At 51.0% G+C, this 15,606-nt stretch overlaps 1 protein-coding gene across 4 annotated transcripts; it reads left to right on the top strand.

Annotated features, from left to right (window-relative positions):
- Nucleotides 1-215: 215 nt before the first annotated feature.
- On the top strand, nucleotides 216-12,807 carry INKA2 (inka box actin regulator 2). Of its 4 annotated transcripts, none has more exons than XM_056361761.1 (2): nucleotides 216-605; nucleotides 10,877-12,807. In XM_056361761.1, the coding sequence occupies exon 2, from the start codon at nucleotides 10,883-10,885 to the stop codon at nucleotides 11,858-11,860; it is 978 nt and encodes a 325-aa protein (XP_056217736.1). In that variant the 5' UTR covers nucleotides 216-605; nucleotides 10,877-10,882; the 3' UTR covers nucleotides 11,861-12,807. The 4 variants fall into 4 exon arrangements, with proteins under 4 accessions (XP_056217736.1, XP_056217734.1, XP_056217737.1 ...); XM_056361759.1 differs by lacking the exon at nucleotides 216-605 and adding an exon at nucleotides 797-1,176; XM_056361762.1 differs by lacking the exon at nucleotides 216-605 and adding an exon at nucleotides 1,323-9,251.
- Nucleotides 12,808-15,606: the final 2,799 nt, after the last annotated feature.

The raw sequence follows: 15,606 nt of genomic DNA, 5'->3' as shown, positions 1-15,606 counted from the left end.
GCAAGCCATTACATTTTTCACCCCAAATTTGAAAACACCAAGTAGTATTTCTCATCCTAGCAAGTTCTTTACCATTGCAGAACGATCCACACAAGCCTTGCTAACCCATTGCAGGGAACTCGGCATTCATCACCTAAACAACACATTTTGCATATAAGCTGAGAATAATGCGCTTGTCTATCTACGAGAAACACTGAAAAATTCAAACCCCTTCCAATTCAATGCAGTTATAAAGTCTGATGATACAAAAGTGCTTGTTGTTTTGTGGGTTGTTTTTTTTTCCCTGGCTCATCTGTCCATCTGTTTTATTTCCTGTGGTGACAAGGAATATCAGAGGTTGTTGATGTGAGGTAAAAAATATCCTGCCCTTGGAGGAGTGCATCTGTAGCACGGACAATACCCGGCCGTGTCCGGAAAGTTTCCAGCTGCCGCCGTGTGCGTGGACCCGCGTCCGGACCACTGCTGGTAACACACCGTGAGGGGGAACCCACTGCTCTGAACACAAAGCCCTGCCAAGGATTTTCAACACCTGTTTCTCGCAGCTCTCTAAGTGTGTGCGGCTCCTGACAAAGGGCACTTGGATCCCGGCAGGGTGATGTGTGAAGGTGGGTGCTGGGGCGCTGCTGCCTTGCAGGGGACCCAGTGGCATCGCGGCATCCCGGGGGGGGGATGCGCCTGCCCGCCGCGACCCGGCTCTCTGTGAGAACGATACGGGGCAAATCCCCAACTGGGTGGCTTTGCAGCTTGTCGTCATTAAGGCCATGTAGGTTAATCCATGCTTTTGTTGGGGTGCTCTGCCTCTGCAATTTGCAGAATCTAGACCACAACCAACTAAACCGTCAAACTTCTCTGCTGGGAGGAGGGACCGCTCCCTGCACGGCCCCGGTGCCGGCAGCCGCTCCCCGCCGGCCGCTCCCGCCGCGGCTCCCCGGCTCTGGAGCCGGGCTGGGGGCATGAGCCCCCCCGCTGCCCGTGCCCGCGGCCCGGCCGCCCGCGCTGGGCTCTGCCCCCGCCGCCGCCCCCCGGTGCCGCCCCCCCGGCTCCCCGCGGCGGTCCCCCCGCCTGGCTCCCCTCCCCGCGCCGCGGGTGGCTGCTGCGCGGGCGGGGCGCGGGCATGGGGCGGCCGCGCTGAGCCGGGCCATGGAGCAGCACCTGCGCCGGCTGAGGCAGGAGCTGGTAAGGGGGCGGCGGGCGGGCTCGGGGGGGTCCCCGCACCCGGGGCAGGGCCCGCGGTGCGCTGAGCTGGGGCTTGGCGCGGGGGGGGGGGGGGGGGGGGCGGCGCGGAGCGGGCTGCGCTGCGGGACGGCGGCGGGGCAGGTCCCGGCTGGCCCCGGAGGGGTGGGGGGGTCCCTCCGCATCGCGAGGGGCTCAGCCCTCCGCGCCGGCCGGATGCCGCCGGTCCGCTCCTCTGCGGGGGAGAGCGGGCGGGAGCGCACGGGGGGCCGGGGGCTTTGCAGCAAAGATGCCGGCATCGCTCGGGGCCGGGCGGAACGGCCGCGGGAACCGGCTGGGAACAACTTCACGGAGCGACAGTGATGTGAACGGAGCGCGCGCCCGCCGCCTCCGATACCCTCGGCAAATACTTCTGCTTTAATAGGAAACCCTTTGTCATAAATCAGCAGCGTTCGTGTGTCCCCCCCGCGCCGTGCCGAGGGTGGCCGCACCCGCCGGGCGCGCTGGGGCCCGTCCGCCCGCCGGGGGGCCGGGGGGGCCGGGAGCAGAGCGGGCACTGCCCAACCCGGGGTGCCAGCGCCGGGGTCTGGCTGCGGAGCCGCGGCTGTGCGGGTAAATAGAGAAGCGCGAACAAAAGGGGAAGGCGAGGCAGAGCCAGAACGGGTGGGTGAAGTTTCCGAAGGCACAAAAGCTTCCCTCCCGGTTCAGGGCTTCGCAGGATGGCGACCGCAGCTGGGGTTTGTGCTAACGGGAGTTGTGCAGCGTGGGCTGATGGAGGGTCTGTTGCTCTCCTGCCCGTGTTCCTGGGCACGTTTCACTTGTAGGCGACGCGACTGGAGTCAACAGAGAGACCCACCAAGTTAGCGGGGTGCCCAGGGCAGGGCCGGGGCTGGCGGCGTGCGGGAGGCAGCCGCGCGCCCCGGGGTCGGACGTGTCTTGTGGGACGGGGGCTCGGGCAGCGGCGCTTGCTCGGAGTAAATGTGGCAGCAAACAGCGACATTTAACCTGCTGGCGCTACCGATGTTCCCCTAGCAAACAGGCTGGAAGGCAAACTAAAACAAAGGAAAATGAGAGGCAGTGGGGTACTGTGCACTGGGTGCGATGAACGAAATGCAAACTGTAAACTGGGACACATACGGCATCATCTGGAAGATCTTTAAAATCTAAGTTGGAAGGTGAGATGGGGGAAAAGAGTAACTTTCAAAAGAGTGTGCATAGAGTAAGGCTCCTAAATCTGTCTTTTGTCTGCTAAACAAATGAGTTTCATTATCTAGGCAGTATTTTTTTATAGAAGCCTAAACATCGCACCTTTACTTGTGATTCTAAAACATGCCTGTTTTGTAGCACGCAACATAACTTCTGAGGAATCTGAATATATTCAGAAGGGAAGGCACATCCCTCACATTTAAGGTTTTTTTTGTTTTCACGTTAAAATGAGAAAATTCTGGTTTTGTTCATACCCTTGCTATAACGCAGCAATAGATTTTTTTTCTTTAATTGTAAAAATGTGACAATTTTTGTCATATTAATAAACCAAGAGCTTAGCCTGGCAAAGATTTGTGTACGTGCTTGCCTTGAAAAACTGGAAAGGGGCAGTTTGCACCTTCGGTAGGGCTACTCATGGCTTAGCTGAAAGTAGCCTAGATCTTCATCCATCTGGTTTTGAGAAGTCACATTCTTTCCCCCTCCCACCCCCTGATTTTTGTTACTCAAAGTTCAAAACCTACTTTAACAACAAATTCTCGGGGTATCAGAGTGCAGTCCTGGGGCCGTTGTGAGTGTGGCCGTGCCAGGACAGCCCGCAGGGTGACACCTGGAGAGACCCTCTGCCTTACAGCATGCCATGGGAAACAGCCCCTTTCATCAGCAACTTAAGTGAGCTGCAGATTGCATTTAGTGAAAGTAGGAGGACTGTATTAATTAAAACAACCATAAATGACATCCTGAGCAATAACAACTTTTAAAAATCAATACTGGCAAGATAGCCTGGAATTAAAATAGATTAATGTTTCTTTAAAGACCAGCAAGCAGTGCGATAGACAGCTGGGACCATCTGCATTGAATGGTGAGTGGGAACTGAACCTCTTGACCCTGCTTCTTTACCACTTTCTTCATTACTGGGCAGGTCATGCCTCCAGACATTAAATGCACCATAACCAAGAATCATGCGGGAGGAATGGTGGGAAGGTCTTGGCCAGATTGAGACGATGAGCCACCTCGTGTGCAGCGAAACAGGAATCCAGTCCCAGGGCATCACTGGGAATTTAGCAGCACAGTGGTTTGCATTATGCCCAGGGAGCAGCTCTGGCGGGTTGGGAAGGCCTGCGAGGAGCCAGGCTTGCTGAGGCTGGTCAGGGTAACGTGGAAGTTAAAGGCCATTCGATTATTCGAAGTTTAGTTTGTCTCAATGTAAACCAGCCTTTAGAGTGTTTTGAGGAGCGGATTTTCTCCAAAAAGAGTGGCTGTTGGCACAGCTCCCAGTTCCCAAGGAAAGGTTATCTTCAAGAGCAGCTCCATCCCCCAGCAGCGTGGGATTCAAGAATTCCGGCTCTGATTTTTCTTTCTCCTGCTTTGTGTATTAAAAACATCTTTAAATAATCGTGTGCTTGGTTTGGGCTGCTGGTGTGCCCTGACATTTCAACACAGAGCATACGCGTAGAGATCACACCGTGCTTTGCCAGACAAGCCACAGACGAGCATGGGTCTGGGCGTGCTTACACCAGTCTTCACATTACCTCTGGGAAAGCTCTGCCATGCCTCCTGAGGATGAATCTGACCCATTTCAGTCAATGAGAGATCTCCTATTCCAATTGCATGTTTTCCATTGTAAGCTGATAGTTTCTGGCATGTGTGGTGTCCCTTTGATTGGAATTCATTCAGAAGCTTCCACATGCAAATGTTTCACAGCCAGGAGAGCCTCAGCTGACACAGCCATTCATCCCAACCGGGACTGGGGGCAGCTCCACAATCGTATTGATTGCCGAAGCCGGGATCCTCATCCCGCTGCTGACACCTGCCCCCGAGCCGCTTCGGACAAGCTGTGCCAGCCCTCTGTCTGTAGAAAATACAGAAGACCTTGCTCACCTCCTCTGGGAAGCCCCAGGAGATTTATGGATGCAGCACGGTTTGTGAGAATATGCAGTGCTGGTTTGTAGGTCTGGTGTTGGAGTAAATTGTGCTTCTCCACGCCCCCCCCGTCATCAGTCCTTCGTATGGCAGTTGTGCAACGTGCCACAAAGCTCGTGAATCATCCATTAGTGCGATTAATCCCGATACTAAAAGTCATCTTGACTTTATCAGCAGGATTCGGACTCTGCAAACATCGTTCTGAGGCACAGAAGTATTATGTCTGCTTTCTGAGTTACAGAATGTTATCTCAGCTGAAAGATCAGATTTAACAAGAATTGTCTTGCTCAGGGATTAGCAGAGAGGAATTTCATTTCCACGTCCCACACTGCAGATGGCATTACCTATGTAAACTTTCTGACACGCGGATTGGTTGCATTTACACATAGTAACATCAGTATACATACCACGGGACGGGGGTTTTGAGGCTCTTCTACAACAAGAATAAATCGCTTACTATCTAGCAAGGGACTGGTGAGTTTGTGGGGCAGATTTATCCCGCATTTGGGGTTTGTATGGCTGTGACAGGCGAGGAGTCACAGTCAAGTTAGCTGTTGTTGTAATGTTACTTTGCACGTTTTGGTCTTCCCTGAGGAATCCAGGATATTTCTGGGTTTTCTGTTGTTATTTTCTAGGAAGAAAAATGTTGAAGTAGGTATTTAAACCAAACCCCAACACTCTAGCTTGAACTTTTGAATGTTCTCCCTGCACATTTGTAATAAATGCATCAAATGATTGAGTCTGACTCCCTTCTTACATTAATCTGTGTCCGGGTAGACAGTGTTTCTTGCTATGAATATCTTGCAGGAATAGAACATTTGGTCTGAATGAAAAATACAACCGATTATTTTTACTCTTTGTCTCACACCGGGTCCTATTCCGGTAACTGTGTCGTGCTTGAAAAGGCGTCTGCTGTGTTTTCATTGCTGCTATTTCTGAAGGGGCAGCTCTTGCAATCTGCCAGTACAGTGAGGCATAAACTACAGACCTCGAGGTCTAACGTCACCGCTCACAACTCTGACAGGTGGGAATGCGCAGCTCCATTTGTGTCTCTGCTGATGAAAGGATCCCTTTATGGGTGGCTTTACCCATCGCTGCTGTAGGTAGTGTTAGAAACTTGGGTGGTTATTGCAGAATCTCCCTCCTTGGTGTTGCCTTAAGGGAAGGTGCAAAGGAGTAATGTGATGGTGGATGTCCTGTCACATATAACCTGGGGAGAGAAAAAGTAGTCATGGGCTCTGTCCACTTCATATCCAGAGGAGACTCCTAAAGACGATGGTGGATTTTTTTATTAGACTCCCAGCTGCACGTATTCAGGAATGTTACAGACCAGATCCCCCAGTGAAGCAGACCGCTGGGCTGAAAACTGACACTTTTAACCATCATCTTCAATGGTCAGTCTGTATGTCGAGGCTTGTGGTCTTTCTTAGCCCTGGGTTGTGAGTAAAAGTCTGAAGGCTGGAGTTCTTGTTGGTCCACTTATTTCCTGGTTTTAGTGAGTTGGTTTTCTAATTTGCCTTTGCACGTAGCGAGTGGGATTGGGAAGCATGGAACGATACCATTGCAATGGAAAGGAAGGCAACTGAGTAAGGAAGATGGTTAATCGAGCAATGTGAACCAGGTCCCCACTACTGAGGGGGAAAAAAATCTTTGGTAAAATTTTATCTGAAAGAGGAAAGATGATGAATAGTGAGCTAACAGTTAACATCCTCATTTATGCCAAAAATCCTCTGGAAAGGCAAGAGGTAAAAAAATAGACTTGAAATTATTGTGATAAAATGCAAGGAGAAAAAGAAAATTACAGGCCCTTGGCATTCATCAAGGGAAGGAAAAGAAACGTGCAACATGAAGCTGAGCAGAAGCTCTCTGTGAGCCATGCAGCGCGCTCTGAAGAGTTATGTCCAGCCACAGCTGCAGGCTTGTTGAAGATTAATCTAGTTAGTGACCCAAAGGAAAACACGGAAACAATATGATCAGCTCAGCAGTTCTAAAATAATTTTGGTCTCTATTATGTCATCCTCTTTAAATATCAATTGTTTGTTGCTGGTTCTGTTGCCTATCAGCACTATTATTAAGAACTGCTATTTGCCAGTTGTTCTTTCCTGTCCTCTTAGCAATAACTTCCTCTCTTTGCATTTCTTTTACCTAAGAGCTGGACATCCGTCTTCCTCCTCATTATGACAAACACGCTTAGAGCTCTTCTTTTCAGTTCTCTGTGCTGGCTGAAAGCTCTGCTGCTTTAGCTGGGTTTTTCCTTTTCTCCCATCAGCATCACAAAGCTGCTGCAGTCCTGGGCAGGCCCGGTGTGCAGATGGGCCAGGGATACTGGCAGCTGTGCCTCGAGGGATCGATGGGAGCTGAATTCTGAGAACTCGGTGAAGGGAGATGCTAATGGGAAAACATTCATTCCCAAAGTTACTTGTTTACCTGGGAAGTGGGAAGTGACAAGTAATCTCCCTCATTTGTACCTCTCAGGTATTTGTTTAGAATTTGATAAAATGCCAGTATCTGCTAGAGGGTGTTCCTTGGGGTGAGTTGTCCTCCTGCTGTGTTCATCAGTGGTGGAAGATCATTGATTTATAAACTGTGTAAACCAATCACAGTTGTAGTTCTGGGAATAAGTATTTTGAGGAAAGCATGGAGAAGGCATTGCTTGCAGAGCGATTGATGCCTTCACTACTCACAATAGTAGATTTCCAAGGTAAAAACACTCCATATTTGAACTCTGAGAGTTTTGCAAGATGCTTTGTTGGTCATCCCTGTCCCCTCCATCGAATATTGCTTGAGGATCATTTGAAAGTGCTTGAAAAGCTTTAGAATTTTGCGTTTCAGTGTTCAGGGTGACTGTAGTTTAAGCAAGCTTTGCTTTCAGGAAGCATTTAGCCAGAGCTGCCTTGTTCATGCCTTCACAGGAGCATTGCTCTGGAGGTAGTACCTTGGTGCTGGAGAAAGAAATGTTTAACACCACACACTGAATCCCAGCCACTGAAGCGGAACATGCACGTCACAACTGCGCTCAGCCTTGCGCATACTTGTCTTGCTATAAAAGACATCTGTGTTGGCTTGTTCAGAATTAGACCAACACTTTTTCATGCCAATTTTTAGGGACTGCAAAAGTTTCAGGAATAATCACGAGATGCATTTTGAGGCATCTGATTTTTAACTGGTTTGTAGCGATAAATTTGAACATCTGCAAGTTGTCATAGTTCTGATTTGGCTTTTCTTGGAAGCAGAGGTCCCAAATTAGACACCGGAGTCCCTCGGAACGCTGAGGAATTTGCACACCTTGAGCAGAGAGCGGCAGGTACAAGAAGGGAGGATGCTGACGGGCAAGGTCTGTGCTGGACCCGAAGGTTTGCAGTGAACACTGTTTCCCCTGCACTCTGCTCTGCAGCTCAACTGAGCACAGGGCTGATTCAACAACAGGTTTGAGATTTACAGCTCACAAATGCGCACAAAACAGGACATCTCCTGATGCTCCGTGGTGGCCAGCTTACATAATGTCACTTGCATAACCCCAGCAAGTACGGTCCGGGTCTCTCTCCATGCCACATTAGGGCTCTCTGGGGTTGTGTCACATTCACGCTCTGTTTGGAATTGCACTTCAGTTCATCGCAAATTGAAGTTCCTCCTGTATGAAGCGTGCGACCGCAGAGCCAGCGAGGCTGCAAGGGTTGCCCCTTCAGCCTTGAGTTCCCCTCATCTCGCACTCAGAGCATCTGTTTAACTTCCAGCCCAATCTGCTGGATCATTTGCAGAAACTCTTTTTTCCTCCAGCAGGCCAGATAGCTCAGTCTTGATCCTTTGCCAGGGCGGTGATCTCTCTCCTGTGGGAGACCGTTCCTTTCTGGAGAGTCTCAGAGAAGCCAGTCTGAACGTGGGAGAACTGAGATCCGCTTGGCAAAGAGGGGAGAGTGGCTGTTAGACACTGAGGAAGAAACTGGTTTTTTCCCCCTTTCCAGAGTTTTCGCTCCAAGGTGAGCACCCTTAATTACCACAGGGTAATTACTAGTGGATGAAATCCAAGGCCCTTCAGACTCTTTGGTCACCAGGCAGTAACTTGACTTTGGGCTGGCTTTCACTCACTCCTCAGTTCTGTAAAAGACTGAACAGATCCCATGAAGAACAAAAGATAAAGTAGAGGAGGTTTGTTTGCTTCAGTTTTTAACTTGTACAACCTGAAATTTCAGTAGTGTTTGCAGAGTTGAAAGGCTCAGGATCTTTAAAACTCCCTTGCTGGTGGTGGGATTCGTGTTGCCGGATGGACACCAAGGCTGGAGGGCAGGAATTGCAGGTCGCTGAAACAGGACAGGCGAGTCATGTCCCAAAAGCCCCCTTCTCTCCCCCTCTGCTGCAAGTGGGACACGACAGCTCAGCCCTCGGCACAGGGCACCAGGGGAGAAGCGTCCAAACCTCGTTGTCACTAGTGGGAAAGTGTTTCCACAGATGAAAACATCTCCAGTGGCTCAGCTCCCAGGCTGGTGCTGGCACCAGGTTTGGCAGAACCATCTCCTTTGTTCAGAAAGAAAAGCGCAGGATCCTGAGCTTTTGGGACTCAGGTCTTTTCTTGTCAGGGGGAGACTGGATCTGCCTGTGGGAAACAACCACACCGAGGATAAATGCTGCCGATGAAATTTTAATGCCTTCCTGGATGAGGCATGCATGGTAATGATACCACCCATCATGGGCGAGTTAATTGAATCAATGAGGTGAACAGTGGAGCCGTCCAGCATATGCCGAGGGTTTGATCAGCCCAGCCGTTAGGGCAGGACCCTCGTCACTCACCGCGGCACGATTACAGCCTGCGCCGGCCAGGGGATTTGGTGGGAAGTGGCCAATGAGGGGCCAGGCTGGCTCCAAATCCAGCTTTTTGCAAAGCCCCAGATAAAACAGACTTCCATTAATAAGGCGAGAAAGGTTAGGACAAGAAGCATTACAGCAAATCTGGAGAGGTAAGGTGATAGTTTTGTCTGAGGCTTGTAGAGCATATGGCCCCAGCTTCTGCACGGGTAACCCAAGAGCTCGGTTAGTCTGTAAGTGGGGCATGATTTGCATGTCTGCAGAAGCAGAGGTTTTATTTGCTGATGTTAAAAAATTAGATAGCTGGAGGCACTTGATAGCATAATCAGGAAGCTAAACACGGATTTTCTGTATCTTCATAGCTTGTATGCTCATTCCGGGTGATAAATAAGTTTCTTGGGAACGAAGCTCTGAAAAATCATCGTAACCTACCAGCTAGTTTTAGGTTCTGGGTTTTGAAATGGAGATTTGTGGTCAGAAATCGTTGGGAAGCTTTGTACTTACGGAGCTAGATCGTTACAGAGGATCCAGTTTTTTGATAATTGCTCTTTCCCACTGGTCAGAGCCACGTACAGAAATGGCAATAGAGCAAGTAATTGGACTAACTAAAGGGAAGGAGTTGTAAGAAAGTAAAGTTTGATAATGTAAAGCTGAACATAAGATGCATTTGTCCTTTTTTGCCCTAAGCTTGAGTTCTATTGCTTTACAAAAATTGTGACGAGCCTTTTAAACTGTTTGTGGCAGCATAGGCTGAAGCTTTTCCTAGACAGTGGTAATCTCTTCTGCAAACCACCTTACATCAATGTGACATGTCTTCACCGCCAGCCCTGCATCCCCTGCTGTTTTTCCCTTCTCCCTCTCCCTGCTATAAAAAAAAAAAAAAAAAAAAAAAAAAAGGTGGCAGCTGTTGGAAAGTATAGTCCATTTGTTTTATGATGCCGCTTTGGGAATATGATCCAGATCCTACATGTGAGAGAGAAAACAACAGAGCGAAAGAGAAGGAGGGGGTTTAGAAGCTCTGGGAAATAACTTGCTTATTTTAAGTGTAGCATAGAAATATCAGTCTTTATAGCACAAGGTTCAGGGATAAAGCAGAACTGCTGTTAAAGGTCCTAGCTTGGAAATCAAAGAGATCACTTGTTTAGTGTTAGTAATTTTAAAGTTTGTTCGTTGTTTTGTACAAAATTTTCAAGTGCATTGAAATGTCTTTGATTGTCCTCTGGTGAGAGGTGCCTGTAGTGAGGGTGTTAGGATCTGAAGACATGTTACATTGCAACAGTGTGATTCTTATCAGGGTTTATTTTGCATTTACTTTAGCACTTTAGGTAAAGAAACAAGGTTGTCCATCGAAGGCACTTCTGTTTGTTATTCTGACTCCTGATTTCAGTTCATTACAGGGCACAAAAGACACAAGAGCAGAAGAATATGCTAAAACTGCTGGTGGACAAAACCTTTCATAGTTCTATGCCTTGGGTTTCTGCCAAGCAATTAATGGAAACTCAAACTGTTTATTTTTGTTGTCAGGTCAAAAAATCCACTCCTGGGAGCTCCTCTTATTCCTAGAGGGAAACTCCTAGAAAAAATCCAGAAAAATCCAATTGCTATTCCGTGAAATGGATGTAGCACAGGTAGGATGCAGCTAAACTGTAGTCAGTAGGAAGAGGTGATGTTTCCAAAGGCTGCTCAGCCCAGCTTTCCTGCGCTTTGGTCACAATTTTCTTGCTTTCTCCTGGCTCCTGGGGACACTGACTCAATGTCTGTTTCCTTCCCTCCGCAGCTGTCCATGAAGGAGGTCGGAGACGGGCTGCACGAGCAGATGAACTGCATGATGGGTGCCCTGCAGGAGCTGAAACTCCTCCAGGTCCAGACAGCTTTGGAGCAGTTGGACATCTCAGGGAGCCGAAGCGCCGTGTCTGGCAGTGAGCAGCACCAGTGCTGCCGGAGCAGCAGAGAAGCGCCGGGGGCCGAGTGGCTGTGGGGGCAGGCATCGGTGGGGGAGCGCAGCCCTGCGTCCCACGCGTGCGCTGTGCCACAGCTGGCGGGTTTGTCCAGTCCCGAAGTGCTCCCGGAGGGCGGCCACCTCAGAGACACCCCCTCCTCCTTCAGGAGCCTCTGTGGGGAGGATGTTCATCACCCGAAAGGACCTTCTCCCACATCGAGCAGAGCAAAGCCCATCCGCCCAAGGACATTCGAGCCCAGTAGCCAGGGCACGGCTGGGGGGTGGCCAGTATGCCAGGAGTGCCCAGGCTGTGACGATGGCCATGACTGGACATCCTCCCTAATGTCCCAGAGCAGGAATCGGCAGCCGCTGGTCTTGGGGGATAACATCTTTGCAGACTTGGTTGGGAACTGGTTGGATCTGCCAGAGCTGGATAAGAAAGGGGAGAAGAGCGAGGCGTCACTGTCAATGAGCAGATCCCAGGAGCTCTGCAGGAAGTTCTCCCTCACTGCCAACATCTTCAAGAAGTTCCTGAGGAGCGTTCGACCAGACCGAGACAGGCTTCTCAAGGAGAAACCTTGCTGGCTTCCACCTGAAGACAAACAGCCTGAAATTTCCAAGAGACCCAAAAAAGTGAACAAACTCAAGGGGACATTTTACTTCCCACTTCACGGGAACGTCCAGAACCATCACTGCAAAGCGGAGAGGTGCCCGAAGGCAGAAAGCAACAGCGAGAAACCCAGAACTGGCACCAAGAAAGTCCACGATACCACAGACTACACCCAGTCTGGGTTTGACATCAATACAGCTGTTTGGGTCTGAGTCTGTCAGTGTTTTCTGCTCTGCTGAGCATTTGTTTTACACCAGAGAGGAGGGGGTGGCCATACACGTGTTTTCAGGAGACCCCTGAGCTCTCAGCGTGGACAGAGTTGAGAGAGGAGTCCTCTGCAAAACGTGCTGGGGTCTTCAGTCACTGGCAAGTGGCTTTTTCTAGAGAACTGTGGCTTCAGGCACAGTCCAAGTAGCAGCTGACTCAGTCCTGCATGGGGAGACTTTTGGGGACGGATATTTGCAAAAATATTCAGAATCTTTAGCAGCTTTAGGGTGAGTGGTGCCACAGGCAACCAGCTCTGGGAGCCTGGCTTGTGGTAGCCACTTCAGGCCCATTCCATCATCTCTAGTTACAATGGCTGCAGCACAAAAGTCACTGTGTGCATGTGTGTGTATGAGTGTGCAAATTATATATATAGGGTTTTTTTAAAAAAATAATCTATTCCTGCTTGTGTGCACTTAAAACTGAGTTATAAACCAGGCAATTCAAGTGTGGTACCTGAAGCACTTGTTATTTAAATTGAAAGGGATAAGTTTGAATTTATGAGACTCGCACAGTTGCCGAGTGGGGTGTTGAACCCCAGCTTTGCCGGGTTTCAGCTGTGGGGGTTTCCCCTTCATCTGCATCTCTGCTGCGGTCCCAGCATCTCTCCTTCCCTCGGTGGTTAAACCAGGACACAAGGCTCCTTTCATGCAAGTTTGTGACCCTCAGGCTCGCAGTGGGTTTTGCCTCTGCCCCCTCGCCCTTCTCCCCAGGGGTCGCACCAGGTAGAACGTTGCAGAGTTTATTGTTGATGTTACAGCGAGGTACAAAGTTGCAACAGACATTTATTGTTGTTTCCTACCGCGGTTGTGTACAAGCCTCCTCTTGACAGAACCAAGTTCTTCAGTGTCCAGCTCTCCAAGAGTTACCAATAAAGTGGCATCAGTCTCCAGCATGCCGTGGGGACCTGTCCCGCGTGGGGCCACCCTCTGTCCTGCTTTTCTCCAGTGCAGAAGCTTCTGGGGTTTCACCCTCATGAAACCCCAGCCGAGTGAGCACTTTTGTGGCTGGGCTGGTGGGGATTGGAGCTGGGAGCGCGGGCGGTTTGTAGTCAGCCTGTTCCCATCCACGACCAGGGAGCCTGGGAAGCAGCCAGGAGAGTTTCCCTTCAAGGAGAGGCTATAAATCACAGCAGGGAGAAGAGCTGCAGCCAGCGGTCCCTGCCAGGGTCCCAGCGCTGCTCTGGAAACACATCCCACTGCAGCCCATGCACATCCCGAGAGCCTTTGGGTAACACTTCAACATCCATTTTCCTCCCCCAGCATGGGGAAGGGCAGAGGGGCGAATGTTGGGGGAGAAACTGCTGCTGAGGGAAGGGCCCCAGAGCCGGGCAGCCCCTGGCTTATGGAGGGGGACGGGGCCATGTGGGTCCTGCCCCACATCCTCTCCTCACTGCCTCCAGGGGTTAAAAGGGATGGAGGAGAGCCCTTGGCAGCTCCGTGAGCCACAATCTCAAGAGCATGAAGGCAGCGCAGAGCCCATCGATTGCCCTGCAGCCCCCGCTCCCCACAGCCCCGAGTCTCGCCAGATGCCTCACGCGTGCAGCAGTGTTGTATTGCACAAACCTGTTCCGCTCACTCCAAGTTCAGGAAGGGCTTATAGGCAAGCAGTAGTATTATTTTTTTTAAACATGCAATTCTATTCCTGTTGTAATTTCCCAATACAGAGAGGCCAGTGAAGCAGAGGCATGGAGGGAGAACTTTTTTTTCCCCTTGCAAATTAAATATAGGCACAAGCCGAGCCCCGTTTCTGCCCATACAAGGAGAGGAGTGGGTCAGCATCTGAAAGCTGTGCTCAGCACTTTTTCCAGGAACCTGAGTTGCAAGCAAGCTTTTGTTTTCCCTCCTCACAGGCTTTATTTATGGTTGTTTCCCCCCACCCCCTTCTTCATTTCTCTGGATGCTAAAAGGCTGTTTCTAAAACATTTTGTTTTCTTCCTCTTTTATCAGTAGTTCATCCTGTTCATTACAAATACACCCTCCCAGCTCCCACCAACCTTTCCACATGGTCAGCAAAGAGGAGAAGGAGCTTTCTGTAAGCAGTAGCACAAGCTTTTCCTGCACCAGCCTTGGTCCTTGGAGAGCTCAGCCTCACCCCAAGGCTTCCCTGCTGACCCAGGCGCAACCCAGGGGACCCAGCCCACAGGCACAGCTGTCAGCAGCGGGGAGCACGGTGGCATCCCCCTGCCGAACCCCCAGCCCCAGAGCATGTCCCAGCTGTACCTGCCTGGAGGCTGAGCCCCACGGAGAGAGGAGCAGCACAGTGGCTGGGGAGAGGCTTCAAGGGGCTGAGCACCTGCACCAGTGCCTTTTTTAAGCTCGTACTGAGCATTGCCCTCAGCTGTGATGGGCAGCAGGCAAAGGGCCCAGGCTGAGCGTGGTGAGCAGGGCCATGGCCGTGGCCACAGCCACGGTGACACGTGGGCCAAGAGACCACACGTAGCTCCTGCAGGTGGCTGCCTCCCCAGGGCCACCTGTTATCCGGGAAACAGGACACGTTTATGCAGGACGGAGCCTAAAATGCACATTGGGAAGCTACTCCATGAGAAAAGCGGTGTTCAGGGATTGCCCCCCGCTACCTCCCGTTGGTGCCACCCCCATCCGGCCCCCACCGTGCGCCCCGGGGCGTTATAAACTCAAACCCACTTTGCCAGCACGCTGGTCCCTCCAGGCGCTGGCTCCCCGGCCCCAGCAGCTGTCGCGGTGCCGCTCCCCCCGCCAGCGGGGTCTCACGAAGAGCCGACAGGAATTTTTTCTCGAGAAAAAGCACCTCTGGCCCCGTGCGCTCCCGACAGCTGCCCTGGCCCACGGGGCAGCGCCGGGTCATGCTGCTCGCCAGGAGCTGCACAAGATCAGCTGCCAAACCCAGCCGTTTCTGTCCCTGCTCCGAGGAAACAGTATTGTTCTGGTTTCACGCGGAAAGGGACGTTCTTGGCCCCAGCTGCTGCCCACGTGTTCCTTTCCCACCCAAAATAATTGCTCCTGCTGCAGCCAGCGCGGCTGAGTCCGTGCCCGCTCCCACCCGAATCCATGTGAGTGGAATGGGGGCTGGTGGGGGCCAGAGTCCATGGGGGGTCCCTGCACCCCCGGCCCCGCTGCGCCCCCCGGGCCCGCTGCACCTCCCTCTGCTTCTGCCTGCGAGTGCCAGCGAGGGGAGCGGCCGGCTTTGGGGACCGCAGGGGATGGATACCGGCCCAAGGACAGAGGTGGCGGTGGTTGCTTAATTTCTGCTTTTTCTGAAGAAACTGTGGCACTGTGCACAGACAGCTGACCAAATGCCCAACACAGTTTCAAATGCGTTTGTGTTCTCTGTGCCTCTTGTGTATCTTCAAAGGATATTTTGCATTGAAACGAGATTTTCCAGGGTGTTTGCAGTGACAAATTCAGTGTGATCTAGGCTTCAAACAGCCACTTGAAAATTGCAAGTAAATGTAGCTGGATCTCAAAGTTCTTAAGAGAAAAAAATAGTTAATAAATGTTCTTTAAGAGGCATTCAAATAATAACATCAGCCAAGCCAGACAGACATCCTACCTAATTTAGTCTCCAGAGCAGGATCTGCTAATAGATCAGTGTAGGATTTGTGAATTACCATTTCCCTTCTCCAGGGACTTTTCCTGAAATTATAATGGCTTTTTCTCCTCTTTTTTTTTCATGAAAATGCCATGAAATAGGTCTCCATTATTAAGTATGAAAT

This window comes from Falco biarmicus, chromosome 16, assembly GCF_023638135.1.
Source record: "Falco biarmicus isolate bFalBia1 chromosome 16, bFalBia1.pri, whole genome shotgun sequence".
In the NCBI taxonomy this organism is placed as follows: Eukaryota; Metazoa; Chordata; class Aves; order Falconiformes; family Falconidae; genus Falco; species Falco biarmicus.
This window is presented reverse-complemented; position numbering and strand designations above follow the sequence as displayed.